This window comes from Gossypium arboreum, chromosome 13 (assembly GCF_025698485.1).
Source record: "Gossypium arboreum isolate Shixiya-1 chromosome 13, ASM2569848v2, whole genome shotgun sequence".
Classification (NCBI taxonomy): domain Eukaryota; kingdom Viridiplantae; phylum Streptophyta; class Magnoliopsida; order Malvales; family Malvaceae; genus Gossypium; species Gossypium arboreum.
The window spans coordinates 14,042,645-14,069,195 of record NC_069082.1 but is presented as its reverse complement, the minus strand read 5'-3'; the positions used below and the strand labels follow the sequence as shown (position 1 = coordinate 14,069,195).

The following is a 26,551-nucleotide window of genomic DNA, read 5'->3' as shown; positions in this document are numbered from 1 at the left end:
TGATATTAACTAAATTAAACCGATTTCACCAAATTAATTTGATTTGTTCGATTTAATCAATTTAACCTAACTTTTGCTAATTCCTAGCAATTTGGATAGAATTATTATAAAATTTTTAAATTTATAACAAATAAATCTTAAGATTGTTCATACATTTTGGTACAATACAATATGTTACACATATATATAATTTTAAATATAAAAATTTAATTTAATTTAATTTCTGCATATCAATAATATCATTATCGATGTAGATTCATTTTACATGTACATATTATATCTACAAATAATTTTATTTAATTTTTTAATATACACAATTAAATAAAAATTAAATAAAAATTAAATAAAAAGTTCTTTCTTATCTAGGTTAATTTAGTAAACTTCTATCCAAATATACCATGCATTATTTTTAAGGTGCAATGGTCAAAATGTAAATGTGTGTATACTTATTATATGAATAGTTAAGATTTGACGTGCTAAAAACACAACGAAATAATATTTAGGATGATATATTTTTATTATGTTCTATCCAAATTTTAATAGAATAGTTATACACTTGCTTGCAATTTAACCCATATGCTTTAAATATATTTTGTACGAAATTTGAATTAGAATTTAACACTAAACCTAAGAGGAAATCAAAGTAAAAAAAACATTTAAAATAAAAATATTTTAATAAGCCACAAATTTTCAAAGAAAAAACTAAATGTGTAAAATATATTCCAAGTTTTTACTATTCATCTATTTTAAATTTAATCTCTAAGAAAGAAATGAGTGCATGATCCTGCAAATTACTTCTAAATAAAATTTTAAAATCATATTATAAAACCATAGCATTTCGTGATTGATTGGCACATCGACTTTGATTCTCTATTAACCAATAATCTGGGACTATTAACATGGTTAAAGCCAAACTCGTTTGAAGTTCAGATGCAATAGGATACTCTTTCCACTACTGTGTTACTAAATATAGAAATATTTTCAAAACAAAAATATTTTTTTGATATAAAACACTCATGTTGATAAAACGATTTGAGCCTTTTTCCAATGCTGAATCGTTGACCTATCTATAAAGGGAGAAAAATTCTTTGAATTTAAAGAAAAAAAAGAAACAACTTTGCTAACAAATTACAATTATACATTATACAATTCTAAGTACAATTAAAATTCCAAATTATATGTAAATTTTATTTATTATTTATTATTATACTTTTTAATTTTTTTATATATTTTCTATTTCGTAAGAAGAATCTTATGAATACTCGGTCTTGGATCGATGGTTTACTTTTTGAATTTAAGAATGTAAAGTCTAACTGTTAATGCAATTAAAATTCTTTTATTAAATTGAGATTTATTATAGGTTTTTTTTTTTTACATGGTTATCAAGGTGTGTGTTTTATTTTTGAAAATAAAAATAGATGGACTAAATTTCAAAGGTGTGAAAAGTAAAAAGATTTAGAGCAAAGACGCAAAGGAAGTTATACAATGCTCCAAATTAAACATTTTCATTTGTAAAATCAATCAATTATTGAAGTAAACTATCATCATAAACCTGTAGAATCCCTTTTTAGCACAACTTTTTCACATTTAAAAGAAGGGTTACAGGCATGAGGTATTACTATCAGGATCAAGCAAAAGAAGCATCTTTTTGAGTGTTAGCTAATTAAGCTAGCATTAAACAATAAGCAGGTCAATTATTGGAATTGGTTTTCCATGGTTGTTTAAAAGTGTTAAGATAGGAGATGTAGAACCAAAGAATATTTCTTCTTTTGACTCTCTCTCTCAAAGTCTTTGATTTTTGGAATCTGATTCTGCCACGCCAAAAAGATGAAATTTGATTCATTCATCAGTTAACTAAGGCAAGAAACTTTTCAAGTAAATGCTATGAAAGTGCCATATATACAAGTGAGATATGGCTAAACTGATAACCACACTGCTTTGAATCATTTATTTTCTTTCAGGCTGTAATAAACAAAATATCTTGATAAGAAGAACAGTTAGCATGTTGAATGTTCGCTTTGCTTTATTCCGATTCATCTTCGGAAAGTGCGAAAAATCCTCTTCACCATGCTCATTGCGCTGAGAGGATTCTTGTTAATAACAGCAACTTGCTTTCCATTACTAGGGTATCTACTGGTGAGTGTTACCTTCTTCTCCAACACAGTCACCAAAACTGAGTCTGTCTCTGCCAATCAAAGAAGGAATACATTCAGTTGATTACATTATTGTATTTGTGAAGACAATTTTAAAACAAAAGTACCCTTCATTCTTGACATTATGTGTGCTATTCTCCTTTGACACTCTGCACACTGAATATCGGCTGAGAGAACAACTTGGTGGACCTGTTCTCACCAAACATAAAACACAAAACACAAAACACTACAGTTCATTAATAAAAGAGAATACAACAAGAGGTAGAAAAAAAGAGAGTACTAACAAGTGGCATAGATAAGGATTCAACAGAGGCAAGGCTACTTCCAGGAAGCAATAGGCTTTTTGGGTTGTTAAGTTCAATTTTTGTGACCTCCTCCGTGGCTTGACCAGGATGAAACATGGTTTCTTTTATCTCTTAATGTAAACACTAAAAGGTCTTCATACAGGAGAAAGAAGGTAACAGGGTTCAATCTAGAGCTGCAACCAAAGTGAAAATAAAAGGAATGGAAAAAGATATAGGAACAGCAGCTCCTGCTGTAACTCAACTACAACTGATGGTGCAAGCCCATCTTTTGGAGATGCTACAATTTGGAGGGTGAAGAAAGAGCATCTTAAACTGGTAAAGGGGAAAAAAAAGGGTCTTTTTAATGCTTAGTTGAAGAAGATGCTTCATTCATGGAGGGTACCCCACATTCTACTTTTATCCTCATTTTGTTTTTCTCATCCGTAATAATTCTTTAAAGATGTTGCTTGTGAGACCAAATTCGTATCAATGTCCCACTTTTAATCCATCATGTCAAAGATTAGGTAACCACTAGGAGATTTGATTTAGAACGAGACACAGACTTCAAAATTTGAAGAGGATATATCTTAATATGACAAAACTATATTCCTGAAAAGGCAGGATAATATAATATAATGACAATGAAATTCAACTTAAACCTAGGATGCTATTTACAGCTGTTAAACTTTCAAAAGGATAAAAGTGTTTCTATCTGCATCCCTTTGGAGTGGATTCTTTTAATTGCCCATTTTCTAGGTAACGTCTGGGAATTGTAGCATTAATTAATAACGATCCTTTTTTAGAAGTCATAATCGTTTAATTCCTAATCATCAAATGTAAAGTGATGAAGACAGGGAATAAGCTCCTTAACCGAGATGATTACGACATGGATTAATCACCGGACCTACCATTGTCGCTGTTCTGCTACGGAGTGATAATCGTCACAAATTACCAGAAAAAGTCTGCATAGTTGTGCAATTGGCAAGAGCCCAGATTTGACAAAATTCCCAACCAATCAAACATTCAGTTGCGCCCATATCTGTCAAAACAACCCGCATCACATGTCGATTGTCGAGTATCCATGCAATGCTTTGAGCTCATGGTTGAAACATGCAACAAAATAAACGTGTATATATATATCTTTTTACCCTACAATGATATACAGACTACATAAAAATCAGAATCTTCAAGCAACAATCTAAAAAATAGCCTAAATATAAGTTAAGAGTCGCGTGGATCGGACTTTGCAAGACGCAAAGATAGATGCCATTGACTTCTCAAATGAACATTTCCAACAAAACATTGCGTACAGCAGGTGCACCATGTACATGAAGGAAAATAAAATCCAATGAGAGAAAAAAAAAAAAAACAACTCCAAAATCTCCACTGAAATGGGTCGATCACCTAGTCATAACCAAGCTTGTTAGAGGCGGCACTACTGAAGAACTGAATAATGGATCACCTATGTACTTGCAGTTATCATTATCAACGTTTATTGAGGAAGGGTTTATATATCTCTCACAAGTAACCAATCCTGAGGTGGCTTTTATGACATTTCTACTGTAATTCAGCTTCTGTACACAGGTCGTATTCCTTCTCTTCCTTGATGACTTCCACTTCAACCGGGAAAGCAAATCATCCTTTGAAAGATCTGGTACAACAACTACCACATCTTTTGCCCCGACACTACCTGGTTCTACAGGAGAATCATTACAATCTGTGCCATCTGCACTGTACTGTACACCGTCACAAATGGTGGTGTCTTCCACATTGCAATCATAAGATTTTCCTTCAACTTGCTTCCGGCCCCTAAGTATGGAATTCACAAGATCATGCCTCTCCTTAATATTTATCCAACGATTTCCAATCCATTCCCGAGATTGCCTTACATCCCCACTGCCAAACACTGATTCCAGCTTTTCTTCTGCAAATAATATAATATGTCAGAGCTGGGAAAAGGAAACCAAATAGACTTGATAGATGGTTCATGACCATAAAAAAAAAACAAAACATTAACATTCAGATTTGGAGTATTCTACAAACCTGGGAAACAAACATGAAATTTATCTTCTGCATCCTTCTTAATGACAATGCCCTCCCACCATCCATCATGCCACCACGCATCAACAACAGACCCAACACCAATACATGAAGCATTACATCTTCGGTATTCTAAGGATGGTCGAACAGTTGTCCTTCCACAACTACGAATTCCCACTGGATCAGGAACAGCAGCCCTCGATGCCAAAATCCATTCCTATAACATAAAGTCATAAATCATTTAGTAACTCAGAAGATAGAGTCAATAATACGAATTCCCTCATCAATACTTCTTTACAGCCCTGTAAACCAAAAACAATAAAAATAATACATACCTCCAATTTGTTAGATTCATCAGCTGCATCCTCAATATCATGGTATTGCACCTTCATCTTATCCCTGTGCTTCTTGATTACATGAGCTCTAAACCAACACCCTCTAATACCACTATCTTGAGCTAATATCTCAACCTGGGAGCCTAATTTTAAATGTTGAGAAACATAGTGCTTAGATTCATCAGCAGACAGGAATGAAGACCTACCTCCATTGAAACTTTCAGTTCCATTTTTTCTGTTCTGAAAATCTTGAAGATTTGCACCTAATGCACCTACAGACTCTCGGCTGCCACTGAAATTCATGTAAACATCATCATCCTTTGACTGACAATATCTCTTTCTAGGTCTTATCCCAAAACCATCATCAATGTCCCAATCTGTTTCCTTATAATCAGCATGTTGCTGATGATTCGTGCAATTATTTGAAGGCGAAAGACTATACATATATCTAAGCATATCTTGTTTCCAATAACCCTTAACTTGAGTAATGTCAAAAGGCTTGAGATCATCATTTTCAAACTGCTTGCAGCATACAAATGGCTCCATCCGAGTATGTTTTACTTCTTTCAGGAATTTCTTGAAATGCATATGACTAAGGACAGTAGCCAATCCATCTATGCATTCAATACTAAGATCTTGAAGACAAAGAGAAAAGAAAATCTCTTTGTAATTATCATTGTGCGGCAAAACAATACCAACCTCATCAATTTTGTGAAACCATCGTACGACAACCATCTTATTGCCTCTAGTGTCCTCATATAAATCTTCCAAATATGCAACAAGTCGTTTATCCTCCTCAGCTAAGACATAAACAAAGTCATGAATCTGAGATGATTTGTAGATGGGACACAAAAGCCAAAAAAAAAACAAGTTAGAAACTGAACCCATGTGATGCAGAAATGGCAAACCTTAAGGTTGAATAGAAGGAGATGATTGATAAAGGAAGTTACACTCACCGAAAATTTTACACCATTCCTAAGGTAAGACTGATAGTGTTTTCTTTTTTTCCTACATATCCATGAAGAACCTAACCATAAAAATTCTTTAGTGTACTGGCCCAGCTTCCATGACTGAAGATCCTGTAGGAAGAAAAATAGGAACATTGTTAATGAACGGTTGATTGAGGGAAGAAACCCATATCGCCAACATATCATCCATACCTTGAGGGCTCCAAAATCCATGTTTTTCACATCTTTCCCATTCCAAATGCTATCAACTGAACAGTACGGCTCACGAGAAGACGTATCTGTAAATTTTAACGCAATTAGCAACACAAATACACATATTCAGTTCCACCAGTCTCCACAGAGAAGATAATTTATTACGCAAACATGTGACAGCGGAGAAATGATAATTGAGAAGGAACAAAAAGAAAACAAGATGCTCACAAGTCACAATAATAATAGCTCATATAGATTGTGTCTTATTAGTATTCATTTTCACATTCAACAAGAATAAACGGCTGATTCAACAATGTTTCCATGGAGATGAAACAAAATTTTTTTTTTTTTAATGAAAGCAGATATGTTTGGTCACGAAAGATGTTGACCTAGATATTTGAGGGCGTAACAATCCTCTCAATCGGCTCTTAAAAATTGAATTAGCAGTCCTACAGCCCAGATTATAGTCAGTTAACATTTACCATGGTGAGCAGAACCAAATAACGCCAGACAGAGAAATAAAATTTAAAGCAAACCAAAAAAAAAAAAAAAAAGGAGGGGAAGAAGAAAAGTATCACGTTACTCGGGAACCCGAAGAGAGGATTATGTTTATTGGTTAAGATAGTCAATCAAGATAAACGAAAATAAAATTTAAAGGAGAAAACTCACACGTCTTCTAAATGATAAATATAAGGAAAGGAAATAAACCAATAAAATATCGCAAGCCAGCAACTCCATTAGTGGAGGCGAAAGAAACCAGCCAGAAAAAATGTAAATGAAAACAAAAATATTTACAGAAAACTTATAAATTAGATAAATGAAATATTGAGAATAAATTAAAGGAGATAAAAAACTGCTTGTTTCAAGGAGAGCGAAACCCCTACTCAAATCCAATCCAATCAGTATTAACCATAAACGCTTAGATCCAAGGGGTAGACTAAGAAAACTGAGCCCAGCGCAATCCATAACAAACCCGTAAACCTCCAAAAAACCATAAAATCTCGAGATACGAAGAAAACAAAGAGAAAAAGTAATCAGTAGTAATTACCTGAAACGACAGAATTAAGCCAATATACAACCTCCCTGCGAGACTTGAGCTTGTAAAACGGCATCGAAGTGAAGAAAAGAGAGCGGTTCTTAATAGAGAAATGATAACACATGTGCCTCAAGCTTTTCTCTTTCCCAACCACAGCCAGATCTGAAACCCCATCTCTTCTCTTCAAATAGTAATGAACCTCTCTCCTTCCTTTATCGCTTGAAACATTCACCTCGTCCCAGCCCACATACGCCGCTGTGCTCGACGGCACTCCCTCCATTTCCAACTGCAATTACAGGAAGGTGAAAACAAAAAAACGGTGAAGGAAATTCGTGAGAGAGTTTCTTGCGCGTGATTTTATATCATGCGGGGAGGTGTTTTGGCGAAAAAGGATCAACGGTCAGGATTGCGTAAACCAGATTGACATCGTTTGGGGGAAATTTGGATTCCTAAAATACCCTTGGTAAGACTTTGATGATTTACTTGCACCATGTAATTCTTGTTCCCATGTTTTTGGCATTTTCATCCGCCACACTCGCATGGCGTATTGGAGGGCTTTTCAGGAACATAACAAAACACAAATAGAGGAAAGAAGGGAAGTCGAGCCCGAAATTGGTGCTTAATAAAAGTTAAGACTCGCTCAGTTTGGTTATCAACTAGCGTTAAATTAGCGAAATAAGTAAAAAAAAAAAATACTTTAATCGGTAAATTTAAGAAAATAGATAGTTTTTTTAAAAAAAAGTGTGAAAGCGTCTTTTACTCCAAAGGTCATTTCCTCTTTGCTAAAATTTTAAAACGCACCAACGGTAAAATTATCCCCAGCCCAAATTGTAACTTTTTATGTTATAAATATCCAAGTCATTTTCTATTATTTTCACTAAAATGCAACTTTCTCCATCCTCTCTAAATTCTCAATTCTAGCTACTTTCTCAAGATTAATTTCAAAATTTCCAATAAATTTGTATAAAATTTTTTAGTTTTACTTTATCATTTCGTAAATTATTCATTTTAATTAACTTTTCACAAATGACAAGTTTTCTTATTCATTTCGACAACAAACACATTTTCGCCGAACAATTATTGATGGTAAGGAAATTTTTTTATTTTAATTATTTTTAATTAACTTAAATTTAAATTTTATAATTTTTTAAATTATTTTGTTGATATAAATAGGCGAATAATTGAGTTTTGGAAGGGTTCATACACAATTTATCCAAGAGCGTACCTAATAAAATTCGTGGTTATTTGCAAGATGCAGAATTCTTGCATGTGTCTCGTATGCTCGGGGGCTGCAAATTAGATTCCACACTTATCAACGTGTTGGTGGAAAAATGGAGACCAGACACATATTCCATCTTCTATGTAGTGAGTGTACAATCACATTCGAGGACGTATCTTTGCAATTCGGTTTACCGGTGGATGGGTTAATCGTTATGGAGGCAATGGTCATTCTTGGTAAGGAGGACCTTTGTGAAACATTTTTAGGGAAGGTGTCGAATAAGTTTCAAGGTAGCCATATAGAGATGAAATGGTTGAAACATAATTTCAAAGAACTTCTTAAGAACACGGCTAACATGGAAAAAGAATAATACACCCGAACATTCATCCTAAAGTTAATCAGGGGCATTATAATACTTGATAAATCTCAAAATTTGGTGCACATAAGGTGGCTACTATATCTAGTCAACTTCAAAGAATGTGACTGATTTAGTTGGGGATCAACCATGTTGACTACATTATACAGGAAGTTGTGCCGGGCGACAAAATTAGATAAGATGTAAATTGGTGATTGTTTGCTTCTACTATAGTCATGGGCATGATGGCGGCTACCATTTTTCGTCCCCGAGTGGACACCCCTTGTACATTCCCACTGGTGACAAGGTAAAATTAATTTAATAATAATATAGCTACCATAGTAAGTGTTGTTTATTTATTATGTGATTAAATTAACATATTATTTGAGCAGGTGGAACCATGGGTTGAGTTATGTGGGACTACCAGAGCAGCTCGAAAATATTCGATTGTTGTTAGATCAACGCTCGAAAGCCGATGCTAGTTATTGAATTTTTCAAACATATAATAATTATGCAATGATTTGGATTTTAATATTTTGTTGATAACAAAATTTATAATTGTGCACTACCGTTTGAATTGACGTTATACGTTGATCCGATAATTGTAAAATGCATATTGCTCAAATTTTTGGCCATTCGGTGTATGTGGGACGCAAAGGTTCCATTGGTAGTTTACGCGAAGGTGGAGATGTAAGAACCTAATCAAGTAATGCGACAGTTTGGGTGGAGGCAAAATATTCTGCCGGTATCGTAAGACATCGAAGCACTGCACAAGCTTGATTTGTGGAGGAAAATCGACGAAAATTGGTAGGAATTCCAGAAGGAATATATCGACATTTAGGATCATATGAACGATTTCATACCCATATACAAATCTTTTTTTGTATCGGAGATGGCGACCTCTATGGAGTACGTGCCAGAGTTTAAACTTGCTGGCAAACTATATCTACTGCACATACATACTTACTAAATTAACTAATCTCTTGAACATTTTTCAATGTCAATTCAAACAATTAATCAATTTTCATAAGCACATATAAGATTAAGTGAGGCAACAATATATTTCTATATTGAAACAGTTTAATCATAATAATCTTGCAAGTTATGCAAGGTTAATGTACCATTTAATACCGTCGTTAATTTAACCATTAGCTACCTTAGAAGATTAAACATGCACCGATTAAATACTGTGTCAATTAATTATAATTTCAATATGTTTAATAATTAATTCATTCGTCACCTTACATTTTATAATGCAAGTATAACATAAGCATGGTTTTATTTAATTGAACAACTCACCAAGGCCTATAACAACACAAACATTATTCTAATAATTCAAGTGGATAGAATGCAATCAATTTAACACAAATTAATTTAAGCCATTTTAGTTAGAATAAGAAAAACAACACAAGAATTATTCATATTCATAATCTCAACATAAACAAGGAAATTAAAGAGAATGGAACTAGGAAGCAAATCCAATATTTCTCTGAAGCCAGTCTAGTGCACTCATTTTATTCTTTGCTTGCTCTGTTGAACCAAAGCCTTTACGAATAATTGAATGTTGCTATTCCAAGGTGGAAGAAGGCTCTTTTTCAAAAGGGAAATAGACAAGGGAAATGGGAAAATAAGAAAGGGAATGGAAGAGAGAAAATGAGTGAAAGAGAGAGAGATGTGTGGGAATGAAGGTGTGTTGAATGAAGAAGGGAAGAGGGGTATTTATAGGTGGGAATGGATGCTAAAAATAAGAAATAAATAGTAGCCACTCCTCTTCCCTTGGTCGGGCACAAATGGTGCAAGTTTGAATGGCTCAAACTTGCTATTTTAAGCTAGGGGCAAAAGTTTGAAGGCACGAAAAGTGGAGGATTTGAATTGGATATTAAGAAAACTTTAAGGTCTATTTTGCAAGTGTGGAAATCATCTGGTTGTTTCAACTCTATGGATGATTTGGGCTGCCCCATTTGTTACGTGGATCAATATTTTTTACTTAATACAATTGGGCCTCTTTTCATCTTTAGGCTTACAATTAATTTTTAACCCAATTAATTTTGGATCAAAATTAATTATAAAATATTTTTAATACATATTTTTTGACCGTCCATGGTTCGAAAATATTATTAGTGCTACTCTTGATTACTTGATGCACAACATTGTCCCAACGGTTTAAGCCCCTCGAGTGTTTGCCAAGCCAATTTTCACCCTTTGTGCAAAATTGTCAAAAATAAACCAAATTTGCATAAATTTATTATAAAAATAATTAAAATTCAATATGTTAATAATTTAAGTGCAAATTAATTATTTTATACTTAAAGTATTAATTTCGACAAAAATTACTACCAAATTGCACAAAATTAGAGCTCAAAAGGTGTTGAAAAAGTCTATATATTTTTGTGTTTCCACACCCCCAAACTTAATCCATTACTTGTCTCGAGTAATGCACAAATTGTAAAAGAAATTGCTTGTAATCGCCATTGAAAAATATCTTTAGAACACATTTCCCCCACAACTATGAGTTTAGTGTAATTATGCTCAAGAATAAGAATTTTGAAATTATGCAACTCAAGTATACATATTGTTTGAATTGTTCTCAATTATTATCATGATAGCAAGAATAGACTAAATAATTTCTCAATAAAGATATGCTAATTCTTACCAATTAATTTTTATTTTCTTTTTTAAGACTAAATTGTAATCACTAAGTTTAATTTATGCTTTCATATGTTGAACTTGTCAATTTCTCTCCACTAATGTAGGTAGCACGAAAATATGAATCGAAAGGTCTTTTAAATGGGTTGTAACGTGGCTAGGCTAGGGTAGGTAAAAGATAGATAAATTTAGGCTAAAACCCCTAGACTCAGCTTGTATCGGACCTTCGAAATAAATACCTTCAAATTCACCAACTCATTTTGCAATTGAGTTCACACATGCTCTTTGTACATCTATTTCTTTTGAGTACATATGCTCTCTTTTTTCTTTCTTTCTTTTTTTCGAGTATATTATTATATGCACTGCAATTTTTTTGAGCATTTGATACTTCTTTTCAACTCCCCCAAACTTATTTTTAGAGAATATTCTGGTTAGATTGAGTCTAATGTTTAGGGCAATTTAGAGATAATTATGAGAGAAGTGATAACTTAATATTGCAATGGTTCAAATAAAATCAGGCCATATAGTCTCAAAGTTGGGTTTCAAGGGATAAATATTCGTTAAGGTTGGCTTGAAAGGATCAAATGATCCAAACAAAAATTTGCCTAAGTCATTTTCAAAATTCCATGCATCCTAGGATTTCACCTCAAGAAATTACTACGTCAATTCTAGAGACTTAAACTTTCATGCATGCCTAGCTCTCCTAAGGAATTAAAAATTTTATGGTACAATTTACAAACTTCATTAAGAGTAACATTTATATCATAATTCAGCCAACATAGCAATCATTGAGATAATATAACTTTATTTATACTAAAGTTTCGCATAATTAACAAAAATTCCAATTTTTGAGCAAAATATAACTTATCATAATTATAAGAAAAATGTATATTGAAAAAAAAAATTTCAATTTTTGGTCCCCCTACTTAAGATGAACAATGTCCCCATTGTTAAAAACAATAAAGAAAATGAAAATATAGAAGTGAATATATACTATACACCAGGTAAGATCCAAGAAAAGGAGGTGAGTCAAGTTTGACAGCTTAAATACCAAACTCTTCCTAGACAGATTCAATCCTAGACACGTACATATCTATTGGCACACTTATTATTTTGTAAATTGTTCACTTTTATTAATGATTACAACCTCTTATTTTATTATGCAAGAAATAAATTCCTAAAAGAGCTTAAAACTAAAAATTTAAAATATCCTACAAAGTAATGTAACATCCCGATTTAGGGCCTAATCAGAATAGTGGTCTCGAGACCACAAACTCGATGTTAGGAAAATTATTTTATTATTATTTTGATGTATTAGCATGTTTTTAGGAGTACTTGAAAAATTTGGTGAGCCAATTATAGTGTTTGAAAGCCTAATTGAGAAAAAAAGACTAAATCGCGTAAAGCGCAAGTCCTAAATTGATAGCTAAAGGTGTCAAATAGCTAGAGAATAAAAATTGGGGGTATTTAAAGAGCAATTAGACCCTTTCCTAAGAGTCTCGCCGGCCATAGGGAACAAATTGGTCAAACAGTCAAAGGTTTAGGTGGTTTGGTGACTTAATTGATTAAATAAAAGAGAGATGATGTCATCCTACTTCCTCATTTCTTCTCCACCGATTTTTTTCAATCATTTTTAGGGGTTTTGAGCTTCAAAAGTTTCAGTAACTTATTACTTTTGCAAGTAAGTGTGTTACATACTTTTTCTTGAAGATTTTTGCATTTTTGAGACCCATGAAGCATGAGCTTTCAAATGAAGGGTCTATGTTGCAAAATGATTAAGAGTTTAGGTTTGACCATGAGAGTATTTAGAGTGTTTTCTGAAATTTTATGGAAGAAAATGAGTCTTGGGTGTTTATTAAACAACTTTTGTGAAAGGTGTTAGCATGAAAACACCTAACAGGACTAATGTGCATAGGTTGTAAAATAGATAATAAATGTATGAAATAGTGGGAATTTGGAGTTGCTATAAGAGTAAAAAAAGTTCAGCTAAACTTGAGAAATAAAGAAATTTGATAAAAATTGATTTTCGAGTTGAGGGGTAAAATGATCATTTTGCAAAAGTCTAGGGAAAAATGGTCATTTAGCCCAATTGTGAATCGTTGAGTGCTTAGGTTGATGACCTCCTAACCTCACGCCGTCACCGGAATAGGGCTACGAGATATTACCAGACTTATACACTAACATTTATACAAAACCCAGTCACACGCTTTACATTCCAGATCAATATTCATCAAATTTCATCATAAAATCCCTAATATGGGCCTACGGGGCCCAATAAATGTTTTAGAAGTGATTCGGGACTAAACTGGCAACTTTAGAAAATTTTCCTTGGAGATAGGGGCACACGCCCGTGTAGCCTAGGACATGCTCGTGTGGCCTGGAACATGGCCGTGGGGCCAGGCCATGGGCAGATTCTGACTTATTCACACGGCCTAGACACACGCCCATGTGACTTGGTCGTGTGAAAACATGATGTTTGACCATTTTTAAGCTATTTTCACATGCTAAACACATCTATTTCATGCCCAAACATTTACTAATAGTTCTTAAATCAAATATCATTCATTATGCCATTCAAACTTAGCAAATATTCATTCAATACCTCTTAAGAATTATGTACCACAATTCATATCAAAATTATACAACATTATCATACTAGTCAAACTCATGTAAGTTTAACTTTCAAAATATGCATATCTCATACCATGCTACAACAACTTTCATGTTTATACACTATTATATACAAAATAACACCTTAACAACCTAGGTACATGCCATTTTACCAAAAAAAAAGTATTCACCACTTTGAGTCTGGGATTGGCTTGGATGTTGAGTCCTTAACTTTCTTTCGTACCTAGACCTGTACATGGAAACATACCGTACGTTGAGTATACACTCAGTGGTATTTCTATAAACTAATACTTAAAACAATAATAAGCTATGTATATACATTATAACATAACTTTTTATTTCATAATCTTATTAGCTTCATCACTTACCTTTAACTTATAGCTCTTAAATGTATTTAAACAATTCTTTTTATACTTTTCATATCATTCAATATCTTTCAATACTTGTATAACAGTCACAGTCACATAATCAATAGCAGTTAGTCTTTGTCTTTAGTACTTTCAATTACCCCTATTAATATAACTCGGACCTGGACGGATACACGGATCCAACCCACACACTGGGGATAATGTACAGCGTTTCATCGGCCGAAACCGGAATACACTGTAGGGTAACAGTAATAGTAACAGTAACAGTCATAGTCAGGTACAGAGTACCTCTTCGGAACGAATCCAAAATAGTCACAGTAGTCGACACATATAGTGTCTCATCGACACATAGTCGGAATATCCCTAAACACTTCCAATCCTATGGCATGCCAATTATATTCGACTAGTCCAAAACTTGTTAATAGGGTGTACAAATCATTACATTTCACTACAAAATCAATAATAATTTCTATCATACCATTCATTATACATACTAACTACTAAGAATAACAATTACATTATATTAAATCATTAACCATAGTTTATAGAAATACAAACTGAATTTCTCGAGTTACTCGATAACCTCGTTCACTTTCTCCTTTCCTTTTTTCGATGACGTTTCCGGTGCTACGTTAGCTACATAAAATTTAACATTTAAAATTATCAAAATATATTATTTAATAACACACTATTGTATTTCCATGTATCTTTTACTTAAATTCCAATTTAGTCCTTCCACCATAACCATTCTTTTTCTTCAAAGTAAATCCTATATTTTCGTTCAATTATCATTTTAAACTATTCCAACTCTTAAATTTACAGCATAAAATATTAATTATAACATCTTCTCAATTCAATCCCTATTATTGCAAGACCTATATTTTCTTTTACAAATTTAATCATTATCCCACTTCTAACTTGAATTTCCATCAAATTAACACTTAATTCTTCCATTTATTCAACTTAATCAACATCTAAAAATTCAATAAATTTCTAAATTTCAACATAACTCAAGTAGTATTCTTTCCTAGGATTCCATAGACATCAAAATTACAAGAAAATGGATGAAATTGACTTACCAATTAAGCTTGGAACTCTAAAACCCTAAATTTTCCTTTTCTTTTTCTTTCCCTTTTTCTTTCTTTCTTTCCCTGCTCTGTTTCGTTTTCATTCATTCTTTTATTTTATTTAGTTACTTTATTATATTATATTATTATAATATACTTTAATCATTATTATTATTTCTTATTTAATAAGTAAATACTTATTTATACATACATTTGTACCAATTAAAATAATACAAATGTATTCATACATACCACACATTTGTCTCCTAAGGCTTATTTGCTAATTTAGTCCCTTGAATTTTCTATAGTTTATATTTAAACTTTTACGCTATATGCAGTCTAGTCATTTCACTAAATTAGCCTTGATTAAGCTAAATTTACTTAATTAAAATCTAATTAACCTCTCACTTAACTTTGTAAATATTTCTAACAAATATTTACAAATCTAATTTTCAAAATCGAAGACCTAAAAACTCACTTTTCTGATGACCTAAAAATTTGGGTCATTACATTGATAAAGTGACTTAACAAGTGCATTTTGTTATCATAGATCAAGAAATACCGAATCCGAACCTAGACCGGGGAAAAGCTAAGCAAACCGACTAAATTGTCTAGTCGCCACATTTTATAATCCGAGGGAAGTTATTTGTAAATAGTACAACTACATAAATAATATATGTATTTGAATTGTATTGAAATTATTATAGCATAAATTGCTTGATTATGGAAATGAGAAAATGCAATGAGAATAGAGATAGTAGAATTCCCGATTGAACCTTAAGAAATAAATCGGATATTCATACCATGACGTTTGGGTCATTTGTGTGAGCTAGTGTAAGACATGTCTGGGACATGCATTGGCCACATTTTAAGAGACAGTGTAAGACCATGTCTGGGACATCGCATCGACATTGAGACAAGTGCTAGTGTAAGACATGTCTGGGACATGCTTCGGCCTCGAGACGTAAGCTAATGTAAGACATGTCTGGGACATGCATCGGCTACGAGAGGATAGTCAGTATAAGACCATGTCCGGGACATGGCATTGACTTGAGATATGAGCTAGTGTAAGACCATGTCTAGGACATGGCATCGTTACCTTAACCTATGCTTGAGGTTTATGTAATATCCGGTAGTATTTCGAATGATTCAATGGTGAAAGTTATGTTTTTAAACTAATGGGGAAAGTATAACCATGTTGGGAGTGGTACAGGTACTTAATTGGTACGTATGAGATATGAGCTCAATATATAATATGTGACCTATATGGATGGTAATGAGTAAGTTATGCTTATGCCTACCTTGGTGTTATGTGTGTGTTGATTATTGATAAATTGTTGTTGTACACTTACTTATATGCAACTTACTAAGCTGTTATGCTTACTCCCTTCCCTTTTCATTTCCTTACAGTGCCGCCTAACTAGCTCAAAGAGCACCTAAAGTCAAAGATATCGATCACACTATCAACCGAAGCATTCGGTATAGTTGGATTTATATTTTTAAATATGGCATGTATAGGACTTAGACTTTATTATTTAGTGACATTGAGGTTTGGCCATATGTATTGGCTTGGGTTGGAAACCCTTCAATTTGTATTAAGCCTTAAATAATGGCTAACATTCATTTGGAATTTATAAAAGATGCATCATCATGGTTGAATGAATGTCAATTGTGGCTGATTTGGTTATAAGTATTATGCTTGTTTTGGTATTGGTTGGTATTTGTATAGAACTACATATGTAAAGGTGGCAATGAAGCTTGGTAAATAGCCTTATATTGTCCATACGGGTAGGAACAAGGGCATGTGTCTACGCCGTGTGTGACACACGGTCTACCTCATGGGCGTGTGGTCCGACCGTGTGTCCTTTGCATGTAAAATTTTTAAGTCAGTATGCATGATAGTAAACACACGGGCAGAGACACGACCGTGTGTCTCAACTGTATGAAGGACACAGTCTAGCACACGGGCGTGTGCCTTGGCCGTGTGACCTTTATGAAATGCTGACGTCAGAAACAGAATGTCCAGGTTTTTATACACGGGCTAGGACACGGGCATGTCATGGCTGTGTGAAGGACACGGGTAAGGGACACGGGTGTGTGTCAGGCCGTGTAAAAACCCTTGTAGGTGTGCATTTAGAATTTATTCCACACGGGTGGAGAACATGGGCATGTCTCTGTCTTGCTTATGCCGTGTGAGACACATAGGCCATCAGCACGGCCATGTTGGAATGCTCACACGGGCGTGTTGCCCTTCTCACACGGGCGTGTCGTCCCTCCCACACGAACATGTGCCACTATGTCAAGTGACATTTCTCTACAGTTGGAAAAAGGACTCGGATTGGTCCCGAATGATTTTCGATGTGTATTTTAGGCTTCGTAAGCCCATAGTAAGAATATATTGATAAGTTTAAGAAAGTTTTAAATTTTTCCAAGTCGTGAAGACTCGGAATTGGTTGTAAGTATGAGTTCAAGTTAGGTAATGCCTCGTATTCTACCCCGACATAGGATACGGGTATGGGATGTTACATTTAATGGTATCAGAGTATGGTTTTATCAGTTCTAGGACTAACCTAGCAAGACTACAAGTCTAGCTATACATGCCATAATTGTATATTGATAGTATGACAATTTCTGACAATTATAAATTATATTTTTTATATATAGGAAATGAACCTTGATAGAGCTACGGTGGATGACGTGGAGAGTAACGCGTCGGCTTCCGCTGAAGGGACCGCGCCAGTTGAAGTGAGCCCGTGACTATGGGCCAAGGCGGAGGGGATAGAGAAGCTTATCTTCGAATGATGGATACTTGGTACACAAAGTTCGTTCATGCGAACCCGATCACTCCACCTTCTCCACTTCCTCCGATTCCTCAGTATGCCCCAGTAGATCCGCAAGGTGTGAATATAATTAGGAGAGAGAAGCCTCCAATAGACAAGATTCGGAAATAAGGGGCTGAAGAATTCTGGGAAAATCTCGATGACGAGCCAGAGAAAGAAGAGTTTTGGTGAGAGAATAGCATCAGAGTGTTTGATGAACTGTCGTGTACACTTGAGGAGTGCGTGAAATGTGTAATATCGTTCTTGCGAGATTCAGCCTACCAGTGGTAGAGCACTCTCGTGTTTGTGGTACCGAGAGAGAAAGAGTAACTTGGGAATTCTTTCAGGAAGAGTTTCGAAAGAAGTATATTTGTCAGAGGTTTATATGCCAAAAGAGGAAGGAATTTCTAGAGTTAAAGCAAGGCTGTATAACAGTAGCGGAATATGAACATGTGTTTGTGCGGCATAGCAAGTATGCACGGGAGTGCATATCTATAGAAGCCACCATGTACAAGAGGTTTAAGGATGGCCTAAATGAAGATATCTGAGTGTTTGTTGGCATCTAAGAGTTGCAGGAATTTGTAGCACTTGTTGAAAGAGCCTGTAAGGCTGAAGAGCTGATTAAAGAAAGGAGGAAAGTGGCTTTTGAGTCACGAAATACAAAGAAAAGACAGATAGAGAAGTCACATCAGTCCTCATAAAAGGATCAAGAGAGTTCATAACTCGATCGAATGCTTCGGTGGGTTTTTTAATAGAAACAAGAATCAGTAGAATGCAACTTCTAGAGCTCAGACTGCTTCTGTCGCGAGTGTCGGTAGTGCTCGACCAAATAGGCCTGAATGTTCAGAATATGGTAGGCGTCATTTCGGCGAGTGCTGAGGGAATGAAAGGGGCTATTTCAAGTGTGGATCATTAGAAAATTTCATCCGAGATTGTCCCGAAATGGAAGAGAGAGAAATTATAAGAAGGGAAGACAAGTAGTGCTCCTTTGAAGGGTAGATCACAAAAGAACCCCAGAAGTAGGACTAGTGGTAGAGGCACGCCAAGAGATATTGTAGTGAGGTCCGAGGGTAGAGCGCCTATAAGGACTTACGCTATTCATGCCCGAGATGGGGCAGTGTGACAGCCCTAAACTGACCCTAGTCAGAAAATGGTTTCGGGACCACGAAACCGAGTCCTATAAGAAATTAAAAGATATATTCCGTGTTTATAATGTGAGTAAATGCATGTGTGAAAGTTTCATGCATTAATTTGATTATTTTATGTGAATTTAGTTAAAAAGGACTTATATGAAAAATATTGAAATTGTGGTAGGTTGAAGTGTAGTGGTCAAATATTGCATGGCTTAAAATATGGGAATTTGCATGTCAAATCCCCATTTTTATTTAAGTGGCAGGCCATTATGATGGTTGAATAGCCATATATGCATTATATATTATATTATAATAGTTAATGGTTTAAATTTTAAAATAAAAAAAGGGGAAGCCATACATCCTTGCCTTGTGCTTGCCAAATGTTGAGAAAGAAAGAAGAAATATAATTATTAAATGATATTTGGCCACTATATAGGTAAGTGGACGGTAATGGACCACCATTTAAAAGGTTTTGATATTAAATTACAAAGATTAATTTAGTAATTGGCTTATTAAAATGAAATATAATAGAAGATGGTGATAAAAACAAAGTTACACCCATCCTTTCTTGCATTTTTGCCGAAAACCATAAAGAAAAGAAAATGGAAATGAAGCTAAGGCATTCGGCTATGGTGAATGTATAGATTAAGGTATGTTTAATGCTCTTTCATTGAAAATCCTTGTATATTTGGAGTGGTCATCAAGTATAGAAGTCAGCTCATGGCAAAATTTTTGTAAATGGATGAAGATGACATTTGGTCATGGATGTTTATATTTCTTTGATGTTGGTTTTGATGTTTTGTGTATTGAGGGTTGATAATAGATGGAAGTCGAATGGTTGTTGTATGTAGATAGCATGCATGCTAATAATGTTTTTATTTTCTACTTAATATCTTATTGATTATGAGTTATCATGAATATTTAGTTGAACATATACCTTGAATTATGTTAAAAATTTTAATTGATTAGTTGTACTCTTCTTTTTGCTTTTGAATATTCGAAATATTGAAGGTGAAAGGCTGGAAAATTTCAAGTTGAAATGTTGTCCAAATGCTGGAAGTTTAGCATGCATATTCTTTTATTTAAATGCTTTGACCGAATGTTGGAAGTTAACTTGCATGCTGTTTGGTTGCTGCATGAGGGAGTTAAAATTGAACTTAAGATAGTTTATTACTAATTAATTTGCTGCTGTAATGTCAGTAAATTATTGGCTGTCCAAATTAGGACAACTTTATGGTACTTAGCTAATTAATATCTCATTGTAATACTTAAATTATTGGCTGTCCAAATTAGGACAAAATCATGGTGTTATGTGCTAGCATGATATGTATGTGTGATTTAAGTGAAAAATGTTTAGATGATTTATAGTAATTGGCTAATGTGTTTTTGTGGATATAGATGCCGAATGTGGACTCAAGAAATTAATTGGAAAATTTGTTGTTTGTTTAGGTGATAGAAAGTATGAAATAGTCTTATGTGATACGTGTATATAAGTAGATGGAAGTGAAGTGTCCTATATTTTTGTGTATGGGATTAATTGCATTTTGATTTTAATGTGCATGATTATTACTATGTTTAAAATGTGTGAAAGTTGAATATGCTCATGATACAATGCTTGATTAGTTGATTAACAATAAGTTAAATTTGTGTAATTCAAGCTCAAGAGCATAAGGAGCCAATTTTGGATAAAGGGAAAGCGAAACTAATCGATTAGTCAATCCGTAGTTATTCGATAAAATCCAAGGTAAGTTTTGAGTAGTCACCTTTAGTATATAATTGATGATGCCTTGATATGTGTATATTAGATGAATTGTGACCTTTTGGTTCTACTTGAATTAAGTTGTGTGATAAATAATTTATGTATATGATTTATAGTTGAATGGTCACTATGGGTTAAGCTTGAATGATGAAATGGATATGTGATATTTATGTATGACTTTTGAACCGAAATGTAAATGACGGTGTTCATATGGAGATTATATCCGAATGTAGCAAATGACTACTTGATGTGATATGTTGAATGAGATGTGTTAATATATGATTAAATAAGCATGAAATCGAATCATGGCATGTTTTATTAAATATGATACATATTGAAATCTATTGTTTTAGATGTAGATTAAATGATATGTGATTGCCAAATGTGATTGTTAAGTGAATAATATTAGTTAAGTACTTAAGCAAATCTATTGTTTTACTTAAGCTTAAGAGCAAAGAGGATCAAAGTCGGATAGGGGAAAAGAGAAAGTAAACGAATAGCCGTGGATATCTAGTCGTCGACCACTTCCGAGGTAAGTTTTAAGTGATTAAACGTTGAGTAAATTCAATCATAATAGGACATAATGAGTTGATTTAATAAGGTATGATGGGGCCATGATATGTCTTAAACTCAAATGGTAAGTTCATAAGTGTTTGGACTTGGAAATTTCAGAGCAAATTGTAATAATTTGCTTAGGACAGCAGCAGTAACGTGATTTTAGAAAATCACTATAAATTGTTGGTGTTGAATTATAGGCTGAATAAAATATGTAATCAAAGCTTAATTAGTCTAGTTTCTTATAAAAGAGACCGTGTAAGCAAAGAAATTTCCTATAAAGAGATATTTAAAGTTGTGTGAGACAGTGTCAGAATGACTCCAAAATCCCCTGTTCTGTATTTAGAAAATCATTATAATTTGTACAAAAATGGTTATAAGATAAAATTTATATGCTTAGACTCCTTAATGAGTCTAGTTTTAAATGAAATCAAATAGAACATATTTTTAATTCTGTACAATAAGAAATTTGATTTGTAGTGAAGAGTGGTCAGATTAGTCAAATAGTGAAATAGGGGAAACTTTAAGAAAAATCTGGTATTGATTGGCCAAACCCAAAATTCTGAAAATTTTATGGATGGAAGATATATGAGTCTATATTCAGGGAAAATTAACGGAAATTGATTTTGAGTTTTGTAGCTCCAGTTATAAATAATTTTGTGACTATTGCCCAGGAAAAATAGCTTGTAGTGAATATGTGAATTTGTTGAAAACATTGATGAAACTATTTGAGTTGCTTATAAGCTATTGCTGAAATTGATGCACAAGATAAAGATATGTATATGTGGTAAAGCCGAATGGCTAATGTGAAATATGTATGAGATATGTATATGTGGTAAAGCCGAATGGCTAATGTGAAATATGTATGGGATATGTATATGTGGTAAAGCCGAATGGCTAATGTGAAATATGTATGGGATATGTATATGTGGTAAAGCCGAATGGCTACTGTGAAATATATATATGAGATATGTATATGTGGTAAAGCCGAATCGCTAGTGTGAAATATGTATGAGATACGTATATGTGGTAAAGCCGAAGGGCTAGTGTGTAGTATGTAGGAGGTGTGGGTATATTGTGGCCCAATGACCAAATGTGAAAGGTGTGTATTATTAGATATTTGATGAGGCAAATGAATTACAAATATGACAGTCGATGTGAATGTCGTAACATGTGATTAAATGTACATGAAACTTGGAAATATATTCCGGGTAAGACCCGATGACTACGTGTGGAGATTATGTCCGGGTAAGACCCGATAACTACGTGTGGAAATATATTCCGGGTAAGACCCGATGACTACGTGTGGAGATTTTGTCTGGGTAAGACCCGATAACTTCGTGTGGAGATTTCATCTGAGCTAAATGTCTCGCCGATAATCCGAGTAGAGGTTAAAGCTACAAGACTTCGTAATAAGAATTGCTTACAAATATATTCAATGCGAAAGGTTAAACAGGTATGTACTCCAAGTTTATATGTGAGCTTGATTTGAACTAAATCATAAGGTAGTTATGTGATGCATACGTGAGCAATCTATGAAACTATTCCTATGATTATGTGACATCGGATCAGTGTGAGAGGTTATGTGAAATTATGCAATATATCTATGTCACATGAGCTCACTTTTATGTGAAAATTTATCTGCCTATTGCATATGCTAAGATGTGCATATTCGGTAAAGGGATGGTATGCCCGAAGGAAGAGTGAAATAAAAATACGAACAACTATGTTATAATTTGATTGTTATCTGTTGACACTGCTTAAAACTTACTAAGCATTGTAATGCTTACTCTGTTTACTTTGTTTTTTTTTCTATTTTATAGATCCCATTTGGAAGCTACAGGCTCGGGGGTCGTCAGAAACTTGTCACACTATCACTATCCATTGTTTGGTACTGCTATGTTTTGGATTATCTTATGGCATGTATAGAATAGACTAGTGGCGGAAGAATATTTTGGTTAATGTATATAAGCCATGCGAAAATGGCATCTTTTGAATGTTTACTTAGAGAAGTTTAAATTTTATCCCTAGCTGTGCTTAGTACTTATCTAAATGAATGACCTTTATTTCAAGAAAAAGTTCAAAATTTTACGGTTCTGACATGAGTTACAAGTCCGGTAATGCCCCTTACCTATTCCGGCAACGGTCACGGGATAGGGGTGTTACAATTTATTAGTATCAGAGCTACGGTTTAGTCGATTCTAGGACTAACGTAGCACGCGTGAGTCTATTTATACATGCCATAAAGTGATAAAGTGATAGTGTGATGATTTTTGACTATTAAAATGTGTTTATTATATTGTAATGAATCTTGATCCCGATCGAGCTGTAGCAAGCTTCTGACTATGAGAATTTGTGATATAACTTCACTTGGATATGCTTAAATTATTAAGTTGATCAGGTACGCGTCATGTACTCGTATTTGAATTTTGATTTGGATTGAATTATAAGGGTATAAGTGATGCAATTTTGAAAGAGTGTTATGACTATAAATGTGATCTTTGTATGTGGCTATGGAACTGAAAGTTGAATGGTCGATAAGCATGTCGTGTTTGTATTCAAGTAATGTAAAGGATATACTAATGTGTATTATTATATATATATAAGTACATGAGAATTGAGAGTTAGATACCCGGGCTAAGTCCCGAAGAGCATTCGTGCTGGTGTTATATCCGGGCTAAGTCCCGAAGAGCATTCATGCTAGTGTTATATCCGGGCTAAGTCCCGAAGAGCATTCGAGCTGGTGTTATATCCGGGCTAAATCTCGAAGAGCATTCGTGCTAGTGATATATCCGGGCTAAGTCCCGAAGAGCATTCGTGCTGGTGTTATATCCGGGCTAGGTCCCAAAGAGCATTCGAGCTGGTGTTATATCCGGGCTAGGTCCCGAAGAGCATTCGAGCTGGTGTTATATCCGGGCTAAGTCTCGAAGAGCATTCATACTGGTGATGTGTATTCGGGCCTACGTGCCTAGTAGGCTTCGTGCTGGTAATTTGAACAAAGTTTAAGTGTTCATTACTATGCGAATTCAAAGTTAAATGAAAGGATATGTTTAAAGGTGTACATACATGATGTTTATAGACTTGGTTAAGTCATTTCAATGTGTAACAACAAATGAATAAGGGCACTATGTGTGCAAATAATTAGAGGCACTGAGAGTGCAAGTTCTTCAACCGAGCACTATGCGTGCGAGATCGGTCAGTAGACATTAAGTGAGTAAAACAAGATTCATGTAAGACCTCGTATGGAACGAAGGCATTGATTTAAGATGGTGGATATGTTGTTAAGAAATGAATTCATGTTATAAATGTGTTACAAATTTAGTTTATGGAATGCTTGGTATATGAAGTCATATGTGCTATTGCTAAATGACCCCTATTTTTGTTAATCACGTTCAAGAAATTATTTCGATTAAGTTCGACATTTGAAAGTCTGTAAGAATTTTTGATGAATGTTGATAATTTTGGATATATGGGTTATGTGCTAGAATAAATCCCATGCCGGTATAATATATGAGGCTTTATGCCAAATCGATTGTATACGGGTATCGTTAACGGTGATTGAATGTGCTAAATGAATTCAATGTTCAGGTATGTGGAAGTTGATTTTCTGTTGGAAATAGGTTATGTAACATCCTGATTTTCGGGTTTTCGCGATTCCTGATATTTTAAGTAAATTTCTAAAATTTGGTATGTGATGATGGAATTCATAATTTGGGTATGTAAATGGGCTTATGGAAGGCCCATGAGTTGGCCAAAACCCGGTAAAATTTTTAAATTTTGGACTTAGGAGTTAGGGGTTCTGGCTAGGTGCCCTTATATTAAGTTGTGGGTAAAGTGTATCACAAAAAGAGCTTTGGTAGAGTGGCAAGGGTGACGCCACTAAGCTCCTAAAAAGGTGGCGTGTGGGCATAGAGGAAGACACAGGTTCGATTCCTGTGTTGGCAAATAAGAGTTTTATTTTTGTGTGCGGGAAGGGTAAGTGTTGGAACTTAAGTGGATTCTGTAAGAGGAGAGTTGGATCAAGTCAAATGCATAAATTAAGGAGGGATAAGGGAGAGATTTTAGGGATGTGATAGGGAGGTAGAGTTGGTAGAATAAGGGAGATTGGAGAGGGATTTTCAAGAAAGGGGCATTAGGTTAGTAATTTGGCATTAGGGTCTTAGTTGTGCCGATTTCTTCTTTGGTGTGTAGCTTTTTCTCTCTTTTCTTTTCCAGCCGAATCTACCTCCCTCCTATTCATTTTTCTTCCTTTTCTTCTTTCAAATCAGCCCACTATTTCCTCCATTCACCATTGTTTCTTTCCTTATCTCTATTTTTGCCAAGTGTCGCAAAAAGCCGAATCGATGAAGATAGGGGTGCCGATTCTTTGTGACCAGCAACCTTTTTCTTCCTTCTCAATAGTTGGCGTTCGATTCCCTTACCTTTTAGGCATCCGGATTCAAGAGGAGAAAGACTGTGGTAAGTGTTCAAACTCTAAACAATTCCTAGTGTAGCTTTGGCCAAAAGCCGAAACCTCTCTAGTTTAGGGAAGTGGCCGAATGTGGGTATAGGCCTTATAGGGTCTTCTTTTAACATTTTTGTGGTTTATTTAGTGGAGGAGCAGCAAGGTGTAGTGTCGACTTGGAGTAGCTTGGATCACCGGAGTAGCTAGGCCTAGTCATCAATCGCGACAAAGGTAAGGTGCCTAAGGCCATTATGGATGGTGGCCGAATGTGTAAGTGTTAATATTGGAAAGTTCTTAATTTGGTTCAATTATTACGAGCTGATCTATTTAACAATTGATTATAGGAGAAATCGCATAGGAGATCTCGTCAAGGAATATCGCAAATCAGGTGTGTAACGAACCCTTTCATAGCTTAAAGCGATAAAATGCCGAAAAGCCAAAATGCCGAAATTCTGGCATTTCGAGGACTTGTGAGCAAGCGAACGCTCACTAGTTAGTTAGAATCGATGAGACGGTGATCGAGAACGATGGAAACGGTAAGAATGTG

At 34.4% G+C, this 26,551-nt stretch overlaps 2 protein-coding genes across 5 annotated transcripts; both read right to left on the bottom strand.

Annotated features, from left to right (window-relative positions):
• Positions 1 to 1,809: 1,809 nt before the first annotated feature.
• On the bottom strand, positions 1,810 to 2,799 carry LOC108461120 (uncharacterized). The gene is made up of 3 exons (XM_017760827.2): positions 2,438 to 2,799; positions 2,261 to 2,342; positions 1,810 to 2,185 (listed from the first exon to the last, which is right to left on the bottom strand). The coding sequence occupies exons 1-3, from the start codon at positions 2,552 to 2,554 to the stop codon at positions 2,034 to 2,036; spliced, it is 351 nt and encodes a 116-aa protein (XP_017616316.1). The 5' UTR covers positions 2,555 to 2,799; the 3' UTR covers positions 1,810 to 2,033.
• Positions 2,800 to 3,540: 741 nt separating this feature from the next.
• Positions 3,541 to 7,570, bottom strand: LOC108461119 (uncharacterized). 4 transcript variants are annotated; one of them, XM_053024257.1, is made up of 7 exons: positions 6,551 to 6,618; positions 6,362 to 6,421; positions 5,973 to 6,058; positions 5,769 to 5,891; positions 4,813 to 5,637; positions 4,481 to 4,694; positions 3,541 to 4,361 (listed from the first exon to the last, which is right to left on the bottom strand). In XM_053024257.1, the coding sequence occupies exons 3-7, from the start codon at positions 5,991 to 5,993 to the stop codon at positions 3,838 to 3,840; spliced, it is 1,707 nt and encodes a 568-aa protein (XP_052880217.1). In that variant the 5' UTR covers positions 5,994 to 6,058; positions 6,362 to 6,421; positions 6,551 to 6,618; the 3' UTR covers positions 3,541 to 3,837. The 4 variants fall into 4 exon arrangements, with proteins under 4 accessions (XP_052880217.1, XP_052880215.1, XP_017616315.2 ...); XM_053024255.1 differs by having other exon boundaries at positions 6,556 to 6,618; XM_017760826.2 differs by lacking the exons at positions 6,362 to 6,421; positions 6,551 to 6,618 and adding an exon at positions 7,021 to 7,570.
• Between the last annotated feature and the right edge of the window lie 18,981 nt (positions 7,571 to 26,551).

What these genes read in the sequence shown, in the direction of transcription:
- LOC108461119 (XM_017760826.2), bottom strand. Translation starts at nt 7,288, where the DNA reads ATGGAGGGAGTGCCGTCGAGCACAGCGGCGTATGTGGGCTGGGACGAG. An exon ending in TGGATTTTGGAGCCCTCAAG is followed by an intron (nt 5,892 to 5,972) that starts GTATGGATGATA and finishes TTCTTCCTACAG; the next exon opens with GATCTTCAGTCATGGAAGCT. An exon ending in ATGAATCTAACAAATTGGAG is followed by an intron (nt 4,695 to 4,812) that starts GTATGTATTATT and finishes TTTATGTTATAG; the next exon opens with GAATGGATTTTGGCATCGAG.
- LOC108461120 (XM_017760827.2), bottom strand. Translation starts at nt 2,554, where the DNA reads ATGTTTCATCCTGGTCAAGCCACGGAGGAGGTCACAAAAATTGAACTT. An exon ending in AATCCTTATCTATGCCACTT is followed by an intron (nt 2,343 to 2,437) that starts GTTAGTACTCTC and finishes TGGTGAGAACAG; the next exon opens with GTCCACCAAGTTGTTCTCTC. An exon ending in CATAATGTCAAGAATGAAGG is followed by an intron (nt 2,186 to 2,260) that starts GTACTTTTGTTT and finishes TTTGATTGGCAG; the next exon opens with AGACAGACTCAGTTTTGGTG.